The sequence below is a fragment of the Thermobia domestica genome, chromosome 12, assembly GCF_964235325.1.
Source record: "Thermobia domestica chromosome 12, izTheDome1.hap1.1, whole genome shotgun sequence".
Taxonomy (NCBI): domain Eukaryota; kingdom Metazoa; phylum Arthropoda; class Insecta; order Zygentoma; family Lepismatidae; genus Thermobia; species Thermobia domestica.
In genome coordinates, this window is record NC_137465.1 from 6,942,283 (window position 1) to 6,954,900 (window position 12,618).

General features: G+C 35.1%; 1 protein-coding gene across 5 annotated transcripts in view; it reads right to left on the reverse strand.

Annotated features, from left to right (window-relative positions):
- Nucleotides 1-980: 980 nt before the first annotated feature.
- Nucleotides 981-12,618, reverse strand: part of unc-13 (protein unc13 homolog) — a 529,021-nt gene continuing 517,383 nt past the window's right edge. For all 5 annotated transcript variants that reach the window (XM_081733417.1, XM_081733414.1, XM_081733413.1 and 2 more), the window contains one exon: nucleotides 981-4,524. In XM_081733417.1, coding sequence (XP_081589543.1) covers nucleotides 4,357-4,524 — 168 coding nt within the window. In that variant the 3' untranslated portion in view covers nucleotides 981-4,356. The remainder of the gene's footprint in view (nucleotides 4,525-12,618) is intronic.

Here is a 12,618-nt window from a genome sequence, read left to right on the forward strand (position 1 = left end):
ACGCTTCCACTTGAAATGCGTTCTTTCGTATAATCTGCCTTTTGTTGTACTAGCAAGCGATGCTTTAGACCCTTCGCAGAGCGTCATAGCATCACTGGCCATTCATTGGCTATTGACTTGACTTGTAAACGCTTGTGTCAAGCTTGAATGGAACACTGAATGCAAGGTTGCCCCCATGTAACTTCGTTACTGGAATCCAGCTTGCGGCATGCTTACGCTTTTCCAATCAAGCTGGATGCAAGCTTGGCCGACTTGCAATTCAAGCTTACAGCAAGCGGTTTGTAAGTTGTCTCTGTTACGAGAGGTATATTTACCTAGCATAATGATCTAAATAACAGGTTACTGAAACACAATTACACTTAATAATAAGCAACTTGATACATGTGTTGTTTTATTTTGAAACTCATACATTTTGTACATTCTTCCATACCAAATCAAATGATTACCAACAAAGAAATGAAAAATTGTACATGAAACAGTGTAAATAGCAGGAGTACAATATTAATAGAATTTACCCTTCAAAATTTATATATATATATATATATTTATTATTTTTTTGTTAAGTCTTCGAAAGTTTTTTTTTAAGTAATTGTGTCTGACCCATTCACACATTCTTTTGTTTTTAAAAGGTGATTATATACAAAAAGAAAAAAAGAAAAACATTGTTTAAAATATTAAACATATGGTGCAAATATTATATAGAAATATTTGTGCTTATACGAAGGACAAAATAAATCAAGGTTAAGTGGTTTGTATACAGATCAGTTTAGGTGAACGTATATCATACAATAAAGCACACGTTAACTTAAAAGTTTTTTTGGGTTGTAATTTGTAAATAATCGTGATTTTTTTAAAAATATTAAAATTATTCATTTTTTAAATATATATAATAATACACTATGGTTGTACAAGACTGAGAATCAACGACACGAATATTTGATATTTTTAAGTCCACTTAGAACTATTATGAAAGTCTTGGAATAGAAAAATTATTGTTTATTTGATATATATATATATATTTATAATTAATTATTCTGTCTCTCATTTAGCAGTAAAAAAAGCATCTTAAGGAAACATTTTCTTCTTCTTCTTCTTCTTTTTAAATTAGGTTTATTTTTACTTATTTATTTTTTTTTTTTGCTCTATACTATTGTAGGGACACGTTCCATATCCTCACTAGATCACTGAACATATATACCTTTTCACGGTTGGTTTGTAAGTTCGCATTTTTTTTCAATGTTTACCACGTATTTTATTTTTTTAATCATATTTCTTCATATCCTTCGAAATAAATACGTAGAAATATTAGAAAGTTTTGTTTAAAGAATTATTGAACATTAACTGGTTGTGGTAAGCACTAACGTAATTCAAATGTTACTCAGTATTTAAAACTGCCTCCCCAGAATTATTTCTCCTTTTTCAATTATGAAGAATATTATATATGTGTGTATATATATATGTATATACATGTGTGTACAATATATATATATATATATATATATATATATATATATATCTGTATGTATATTTCTTTCTTATTTTAAAATTAAATTTTAAACTTAGAAAAAAATAAACAGTCCCTGCAGTTTTTATCTTAGTTGATTGTTTACAAGCGCACGGCAATTTCTTTTATGTATATTAATATAATTAACATTAGACAATCGCTTTTTGTTTAAAACACACAGCTAAACACAATATATATATATATTATATATTATATATTGTGCACACAATATATATGTATATATATAAATTGTGCTAGTTGTGAAAAAAGAGTCGTATTGATTTGGTTCATAGGCAAAGAAAGAAATCTTTTCTCCCTTTATCAATGCAAGTAATTTTTATTTGTTGTAACAAATATTCTTTTTCTTTTTTCTTTTTTTTTTGCGTTATGTTCTTCATTTTAAAGGGGAAATGCAAGCACACCTTCAATTAAAAAAAAAAAAAAAAAAGATATAATCAATTTTACAGCACCCCAACCAGATATGGTACAGTCCAAAATTTTATAACATGCTGATATTTTAGCTTTCTGATATCTAACAAACTTCTTCTAGACATTTGGTACTAACCTAAATATAGTTCTAGCCAACCTTCGAAAAAGAATTTGTGTTCAGGACAGGGGTAAACGTAATTCTGTAGCAAAAATACCAGCATGCAGTCACACCTATAATGTATATATATATATTTATTTATTTATTCATATGTATATATTTATTCATATACATATATATAGATAGATAGATTAACCCACGATGGAAGAACAGGAGATTTTTTATATAGTTATACATATATTCATATATATATACATATATTGTCTATCTTTCTCATATATATGTATACATATTCATATTTGTATGAAATTGCATTTACATAGGTTAACTCTACACTAATTGTCATCATCATATACATTAATATATATATATATAGAAAAAAGTTAACAACTTTCTTTTTTGTAAATTCTTTTGAGTAAAACAGAAAAACCTGAACAACAGGGTTAAGTGACAACAGGCCTTTACTTACACAATAATTACATCTGGTGACAATTCTCAACAATACGACCATTAGATATTACTTGGAAAGGGTTCTTTTTGTAGTAATAAAGTCAACTTGAAATATGTTCCAGTGTTGACTTGTGTAATATGTTTTTTTTTTTTTTTCATACTACTGACAGTGAGTAGATAGTAATTCACTCCGAGTTGGTTTAATATATAGTAGTTGTAGTAAGGTAGTAATATTAATAGTAGTAATAGTAGTAGTAGTAGTAGTAGTAGTAGTAATAGTAATAGTAATACTACAACACTAATATATATATAGATATATGTATGTGTGTGTATTTGTGTATATTGTCAGCAGTAATTGTTGTCATGTTGGTTGCTTTTTTTAAATGTAAAGATTTTTAACATTATTCACGACAAACAAACTTTAGTTTTTTGTTTTCTTTGCTATGTCAAGCAAAACTTACACTCATTCAATTCGCACGCAGAAATATTCATTCGGTTTTTTTCACACAAACACAAGTTACGTTTTTTTATGTATATTTTTATTATTTTTTTACTTAATTACATGAAAGCACTTCTTAATTGTAAATCGACAGAATTTTCCACTAGCTTAATTAAACAGCCAGCAAATGACAGTGTGTGTATATACTCGTATGTATGCATGATTTGTATGTGCTTTTTTTTAAATTTTAAATGTAATAATCATTTCGTTTTTCACAAATGTCAAGTTTTTGAAGGTTACAGAGAAACATTATGTTAAACACATTAGGTTTAGACACAACTGCTCGACAACAATCGAGAGACAGTTGAATTTATTTATTGTTGTAAGTGTGTAATAAATACTGTATTATTGACACAAGCAGACTATAGGAGGAGCTTTTTATCATAAGTGCCAGACTCAAAGAGGGCAGGCCTCAATTATATCACAGTGGAATAGCAATGCACAAAGCAAATAGATAAGGCTGTTGCGTATGAAATAAACGGATCGTTTTTTTATTCCCTAGATCTTCTTCAAAAGACACAGGAAGATGAACGAAGACAAAAAAAACACCAATGGCCGACATTTTTCTTTTATGTACTGTGCTTTTAGTTTGTAAAAATCTTTATTTTGCAACTCACTTGCTTATATATATACGTAATATATATATATATATATTTGGACGCTAATTCACTTATTGATTTTTATCATTTGGTATATGTATATATACATATATATATACATATCCCTGTCATATTCACTGAACACTCAAATACCTACATATATGCACAATAATCACAAGGAGAAAAGAAAAACGAACAAACAAACAAATAAAAAATTAAATAAATGAAACTGGATCCTTTTGTGCTGATGAGATCTTGACAAAACAAACTTTATTCACTTCAGTTTTTCACCAGAATTTCTTTCTTCCATATTCTTTTCGTAACGTTTACTACAGTATCTGTTGATTGGTAGTCAATAACTCTGTTGTACTACATTTTGGCTAAGATTTCCCAACTTCATCACTGTACAAAAGAACAAGCATATTACTGCTTTTATTTAAAATTATTATTATTATTATTATTTAATATTATTAAAATTATATGCTTTAAGCAGCATATGCTCTGCACGTCTATGTATATTTTATATACACATATGCAAGTAAGTTCACTTAAAAATTCATTTCTGTATTATTATTATTATTTTATTATTATTATTATTTTACTGCACTTCTACTGTACCGCGTAGGTGTACTTTTTGTTTTGTCCTGTTATCTTCCTTTTTGTGGCACTTGTCACTTGTCTTACTTTCTAATTCTTGATTTCACTATCCAAGGCTTCTTTTGGCGGGTATTACGTACGGGTTATCTCAAGGTACATCTCAAGTCGGGTTAGGCAATGGATCATCTTGCCTAATGTCAGACTTCAGTTTCACGAATTCTTTGGCCACTTCATCATTCGTGCGCTGCGAAAGGATCCTGAGGATAGTCCAGCCAGTCTCATCCATTTGGATTCTCTTGCCAAGTGACAACCAGCAAGCGCATGAACCCTGGAAAATGAAGGCAAAGAAGACATTAATACACACCCAGACGAAACACAGTTTTTGCATCAAAAGGTCGAATATATTTCAATCAAAAGTTTTATTGTACGCCTTATATCCGGAGAACTACTTAGCCAAATCCAAACTATCACTTAACTCAGTGTGATGTGCTTATTCCGTTATATATATAAAAAAGAAAGACTTATTGGCCGTTCAAAAATGTTGTGGCCCCTGATCCAAAAACTAATTATTGGCCAAGATCGCAATCTCTTGATCCATTTTTTGGATCATTCCTAAAGTTTTTGTAACTATCTCCTTCCTTGCAGAAAGTTTCTTTAACTATACTTCGTCAAGGACAAATGCGTTACGCAAGTATAATGGTAATTAGGAGCAGAAAGCTAAAAATTACAATAAAATTTTACGTTATTTGCGGTCCAAGAGAACTTACTTACCAGAAACTAGTAAAAAGAATGTCAGGGAAATCACAGACTTATTAGCTCTATATTCCTAATCTCTACCTACTTCTTCAGTTAACTCACCATTTAGTCAAAAGAAGATATAACTTTCGCTAAATGATTCATAAGATAAAGAAGAGAAGAAGTCGGAAGAAAAAAATCAACACACAGAAAAATAATTGTGAAACATCCAGTTTGGTGCCATATTGGAATCCAGGATAACGTGATATTTGAGTTGGGTTGGGTTGATTCTGAGTTTAACGTCCCTTTCAGCAGTGAGGCTATGTGAGATGGGACTGATTAACGTGGAATCCAAACCGCATGACCTCCCGCCGAGAATCGAACCCTGGTTTCCCACGCCAAAGGCGCGTATACTAACCGCTTAGTCATGAAGGAGCTCGAGTATGTGAATGTTGGCGCGTTGACGTAGGAGATTCCATTTAATTTACATTCTTCAGTAATTCCTTTCTCGATAGTATCAACGGTCATTGATACGCACAGCACTCGAATTCCCGATTTCCGTGTCGCGAAACATACAACAGCACATTCGATCACACTTACGTCTCGTGTATTTTTAAATATTTCCCCACAACTTTGCTCACACTTCTCAGGAAGAATACTTTTATCACCATCCTATCTGCAAACCGTTTCTCTAATCATCTATAACTACCCCTACCACTCTTACTCTGTTCCTCATTGATCTATTTTTAGGATTAGGATTAGGATTAGGAATTAGATTTCTCTTCTTTTGGCATCTATGGCCATGTTAGCTCATCACGTATGAGGGAGGATGTCCCCTCGGCGATCACACTATCCGAGGATAGGGAAGGAAGGAAACGGACTGAGACCTGTTTGTTTGGTACCGTCTCGGCATTTGCCTCGTATAAATGAGAGAAACCCAGGAAAATCTCACTCAAGATGGCTGGCCTGAAAAACCCTTTACATATTTTCGACCGAGTGTTCTAATCGGGAATCGAACCCGGGACCGCTCGCTAGACCTATTTTTATTTTTACTAATCTTTTCAATAATTTTTTATATTAAGTTGAATTTTTTTCTATACTTTTAATTTTAATTATCTGTACTCCCAACTATTATTACTCTTTTTTATTTATATTTTTTAAAATAATTTATATATTTTAAATTTTTGGTTTTATTAGTTTACACAATTATACTAAAATATTTCTCTCTTCATTTATTATCCCTTCTCCCTTCCGAACTCTTACCAACTAACGCGTCCCATTAATTCTATCTTTCTCTACTAACTCTCTGTCATAAACTAAACACAATTATCTTGTGACTATGGATTTCGACATGACTCCCAACTAAATACTTCATTTTTTTTTGCCTACTTTTTTTCTGTCTTGTCTGATGAAGTATTTAGCGAAAGTGCATAGGTAAAAATTTTCTTTTTTTAATGTTATGTGGTGATGTTCTTACTATTTTTTTCGTAAGTAGTTTTTTTCTGTGCTAGATTTCAGTTCTTTTATTCCAACTACTAACTGACTAAAAAACTAACTCAATGGCCTATGGGACCCGGAGGTTCAATGCCGCGTTCACAAAAGCTCTCTACTGACTTCTATCCTTAGGCAACTAGATCCAATTTCTACTTTGGATTCCTATTTCTACGAGACTCATCTTAATATTGTCCTCCCATCTGCGCCTAGGTCTTCCTAATGGTCGTTTTCCGATTGGATTTTCAGTTAAAACTTTGAAAGCGTTTATACTTTCTTCCATTCTGCCTACATGACCTGCCCACTTGAGCCTGCTAGACTTGATAGCCCTAACAATGTTTGGTAAACCATATAAATTACGTAGTTTCTCGTTATGAAGTTTCCGCCATTCCCTATTCCGTTTCTCTTGGGTCCGAATATTCGTTTCAGGATCTTGTTCTCAAATACTTTCAGTCTGCGTTCTTCCCTCAGGATGGCTGGCCTAAAAAGCGACCCTCAGAGTGAGCAACCATGTTTCGCAACTATACAGAACAAGAGGCATGATTATCGTTTTATATATTTTAAGCTTCATATTCCTCGACAGAATTCGCGACGACAAGAGATTTTGACTTGAATAATAACACGAATTTCCTGTTTTAGTCGACATTTAATTTCTTCGTGAATATGGTTTTGGTCTGTTAATATTGATCCTAGTAGTTTGAAAGTATCCAAGCTTACAAAATAACCTGTAACACAAATCAATTAATTTTGGAGAAATGTATATCTATTTTTAGCAAAAGGAAAACTCATGTCAATTACATACATTATGCCTTACAAGCAGGATATTTATATAAAAATAAAGATAACTAAAACTTTGTACGAACATAAAACATTGTAATTGGGATACAATACAGCCAGTCTGCCTGCAACCGATAAATTTTGAAAAAAAAATTGCTAATAGATGCTATAGGACAAGTATTTGTGAACGCATACATGTGAATCTACGCTAATTCAAAATTTTCACTAAATTTTGCAAGCACAGTTTAACCACGGTCACAAACCCAGTATAAATATTTGAAGACTATAACATATATTTCAAGACTACGTTGTGGTGCATGGTGAATGCATTACCGGTTACTTCTGGTTTTTAGCAATGTCTTCATTCCAGTCAGTTTACTGCTCAGTTTTAACAGATATTTGTTACATAATAATTTTTACAGGAGAAGTGTACTAGTTTTCATATTTTTATGGTATTTTGCGATTTTTTTTTTCAACAAGTTTCCAAGTAATGACGTTCTTCTCTTATGGGATAGTTCTTAGACAAAAGAATCTACAACGGATTTAGCGTAGGAACTCAAGAAGTTACTGATAAAATTAGCAAAGAAAGATGAAATTATATAGTGAAGATTTACTTGCTGTACGGATACAAGTACTGTTTTATTTCGAAAAAAATACGTTTAAATTTATAAAGCTTCCCGCATGGAACTGTCAATGGGTTCTAAAATCCAACTTGTGATTAGAACTACAATTATATATGAATTACGACTTGTAAATTATTCATGGTAGCTTTGGAAAATTCAGAATTGCTAATAAAACCCCAACTGACCAAAGCAGTGTATATATTTTAATAATATATATATGTGTGTTACAGTTTCGGCTATGTAACATAGCCTTCCTCAGACACATTATGAGAGAAATATCCAATTTTGACAGCTTATATACAATTTGAATGCGAGATACGCAGACTTTCTCTTTACAAAACGAAAACTTTTAATTCGTTCTAAAACGCAAATTTAGAACAGCAGGTGGACAATAGTGAACGGATAGTGTAAGTGACCAACACTTATTTAAGAGTTTAGTTCTTAGAATTTTCATAACCAGGGCCGGATTTCCTAATAGGCCCGGTAGGCCCGGGCCTATGGGCGCAAGCTCCCAGGGGGCGCACGGCCGAGAGAAAAAAATAAAAAAATATGTAGAAATAAAAATAAATAGCCATAACTTAACATTTTTTTGAATTGATTAAAAAAAATCAGGCTAATAAAGCATTCTGATTTTGAAGTTCATTGGAACAAATAATGGTAAAGTTAAACTATTTTTCAACATTATGCATCAACTTCGTTACAACATTGATCTCAAACACTGGAGAATTGGCTGTATGGATGTCGTTGAGCGGTACGCATCGTATTGCCACTGTGGAGTAGTGTTTAAGCAATTAACATATAGGCCTGATATAATTTTTTAAGAAAGGTTTTTAGGAAAGTAACTTTAACCAGACTAGGGGGCGGAAAAAATTATTGGGCCTAGGGGCGCCAAAATGCTAAATCCGGCCCTGTTCATAACAAGTGTAAAAGGTTCTAAACAGGTGCGCAAAGAGAGAAAGTGACAACATCTAATTAAAAATTTACTATTTGGGGCACAAAGATGTCCTTTAAATGACGAATTGTGTCATGAACAATATTTAAAATAGAATATGACACTTAAAATATAGCTGATAAAGATATGTAAGATATTAAACATGCGTATCATATAAGTAACAAAAATCTTCTTACAGATTAGAAAGGTGATACAAAGCACTGTGTATATGAATCACTACAATACTAAATCACATCTGTCGTCACGTAATTTGAAGTTTTGCCTAATAGCTTCCTTTTTCTCCAATTACATTTACCCGAACTACAATAATCAAATTTTGTTGTTAAATCCGAAGTCCGTTGAATTCATGGTTCATTAAGTTCGTAAAAGACTTACTAAGTTCGTACATGATTTAATTACTCCTTTTCTGTGTTATCATATATATGACACAATATAATTTTACCAGTGTTTGTACCTATTTATTCATTGCATGAAGATGAACACAGATTTGATCAAAATATATATTTCGTTATGGTAGTGTTGTTTACGGAAGTAGTACAGACAATATTTTGTTGTTACGTTATGAAGGATTTGTATAATGCTTGCGAGGCTGCGGTGGCTCAGTGGTAGGGATTCGCTGACTGGCTGTTGCCGGGAGTAGACGTTGGCAGTTAAGCTCCGGGAATAGTGATTGTATTTGCGAGCTTCGCCTTTCTTTCGACATTACTATAACTGAACAGCGTTTGCAAGTTTTGGTAGTGTTTTGTGGCTCCAGTGTTAGTGGTACCATGCAAGAACTTCGTAAGAATAGTGTAAAATTTGGTTTTGACAAAGCCACACGCACGATACGCCCTAGCCCGGCTGAATTACATGCCTGGTTATGTATACATTTTCCCAACATATTTGAGGATATCCAAGCTTTACAGCTCCATAACGAAGTATTGCATGTTTATTCAATTCAAAAATAGTGATAGTTACGAAAAGTTTATGTCTAAGGCTCCAGACAAATTATCTTTTACCCATTTTGATCAATCTGTCAGCGATGTGTATATTATGGACGCACAAGTTAATCTCACGAGAGTTAAAATTATGGACTTGCCATTCGATTTTCCTAATGAACAAGTGTCTCAGGTATTATGTAATTATGGTGAAATTAAAAGTGTGGAGTATGAAGTCTGGAAAACTGTGTTTCCTACACGCCTTTATAATGGTAACAGGATTTTTTCGATGACGTTAAAAAAACATATCCCTACTCGATTACATTTTGACACTATTAAAGGCAATGTCTCCTATCCAGGACAGTTACAAACTTGCCACGCTTGTGGATCACTCGATCACCTGATTTCCACGTGTAAACAGCGGCGACGTCCTGCCCGGTCCACGCGGCTGGAAGGGGACACCCCTGTAATGACAGATCTACGTCATGTTACAAAAACTACACGTCATGTACCCGAACGACCTGTGCTCTTGACATCCTCTGTTAGTACTACAAATTCCGACGCTATGTCCCAACAAGTGTCAACACTGCTGTCTACTTCAGAAACTGATTTCCCCCAATTGCCATCAAATGACTCATCCGCTACCATAGTACCAGCTAAGCAACCTTCAGTTCCCACTGATTTGGATGATGGGGTACCATGCCCCCCCCCCCCTTTGGATGGGCAACAGCTCACTATCAAAGACGCCTTGTACGAGCATTTTCAGGAATATTACACGTCATTGTACGCATTACCCGACGTTAACACAGTACCTCCCCTTTTCCTTACCAAGATCCCATCGAGCCTATCCGAACAAGACTGCACTTCTTTACTTGCGCCCATCACTTTCCGAAATCGAGACAACCCTCTCCCAAGTTAAACGGAGTACATCTCCGGGCAGAGATGGGATCGGGTACCGCTTTTACTCCAGCTTTTTTCCACTAGTCGGTCCAATACTCTGTGAATTATTTAATTTTCTGTTGCAAGGTGGACCGGTCTATCAACATGCAGGCGTTATCATTCTACTACCCAAAGGCGGACTATCGCCCGATCACACTTCTAAACACAGATTACAAACTTTTTACTAAGCTTTTAGCCAATCGTATTAAGCAAGTTATCCTTCCGAACATCTGCCCCGCTCAAACGGCTTTACACCCCTCCCACAATATTCATACCGCACTTGCGACCATTCGCGACTTCCTTGCTTATGCCCAATTTCAATCTCTTCCCGTAGGAGTTCTTGCATGCGATTTTCGGAAAGCCTTTGACACCCTAAAGCACTCTTATTTGTTTGAAGTCTTACAACAGTATCATTTCCCTCCTCAGATACTTACCGTTCTGCACCAGCTTTATCACAATGCTACTTCCCAGTTACAACTTAATGGCCATCTTCTTTCCCCTTTGGGATTCATAAAGGTGTCAGGCAAGGTTGCGCGCTCTCGGGAATATTGTTCTGCCTTGCACTAGATCCTCTCCTTCATCATTTCCAGCACCCCTCTACATCGGCTCTTCACAGCTTCAAGCAATTGACAGCCATTTCGTATATGGATGATCTAACGTTCCTCTGTGCTACCACTGCTCAACTTGTCTCAGCGTTACGAAAAGTCGAAGACTTTTCCCTAGCGAGCGGTTTGCAACTTAACCTACACAAAACAACTCTTCTGACGGTCAATAACTTTCAGACCTTGCTTCCCAGGGACGTCTTAACCTCTCTGACCTGCACGACAGAATCCCTCATTTTAGGCGTCCGATTTCAAGCCGTATGCCGCTCGTCTTACGACCATATTTGGCAGCCATTACTCCAGGTGCTGCGTATGAATTTATCATTGTGCCGCTCAAGAACTTTCACTCTAGCTCAACGCATTCACTATCTGAATATTTACATTAGTTCCAAACTCTGGTTCCTAGCGCGTCTTTTTCCACTGCCCGATAAATATGTGCGCCAAATTGAGTCATTATTTAGTTGGTTCATTTGGAAAGGCTACATGTTTCGCGTGCAACGACGCGTTTTATATCTTCCGACTGCGCATGGCGGTTTAAATCTCATCAGTCTGCGTCACAAATGTCGAGCTCTTTACATGCTCACCGCCCTACATCATTTGGAACATGCCTCCTCTCACACTACGCAATGGTTCCAATGCTGGGTAGTTCGCCTTTGGCCAGGGAACAATCTTGCCCATGTTCGTTTTCCTGAATCGTGTCCAACATACATCTTACAGGTCATCTTGGCCTGGTCGATGGTTCCGAGTGACAATCCTTCCCAGGCTTGGACTCCTAAATCTCTCTATATCACACTGTTGCAATCTGAATTGATAAATGTCACTCCCCTATGTGAAGTTAGAGAATCGCACCACAATTGGCCTGCTATTTGGCGTACCATTCAAGCGCCGTATCTTACATCCCCAATGAGAGAAGCCTGGTATCGTTTAGTAAATAACTTGACTGTCACAAAAACCAGACTGTTACGGATTGGTAGGAGTGCGTCCGACATATGTGACTTTTGTCCGCAGGTGGACACTTTAGAACACCGATATACACAATGCACGGCTACGCGACCTGCGTGGCAAACTCTGTGTTCCTTTCTTGGGCTGATTTGTCGCGGTTCAGGGAGATATTTCACCTTTGATCTCCTTTTATTTCCGGAATTTCAGTGGTTCCCGCCTACCAAACAACGAGCAGTTACCTGGCTCATCTGCTCTACTATTTTATTTATAGACAACTACCGACCTTTCTGTGACCGACATCTATACCTGACAAACTTGAACCGAGTTCGGAAAAAACAGTTTACTCACCTAGACGAGCAAAGATTGTTCGCTCGATTTCTCCAGGTGACTCTCGATGTTTATTCTTAAGCTGCAATGTTGTTTGTTTTTGTATATTCTCCTTGC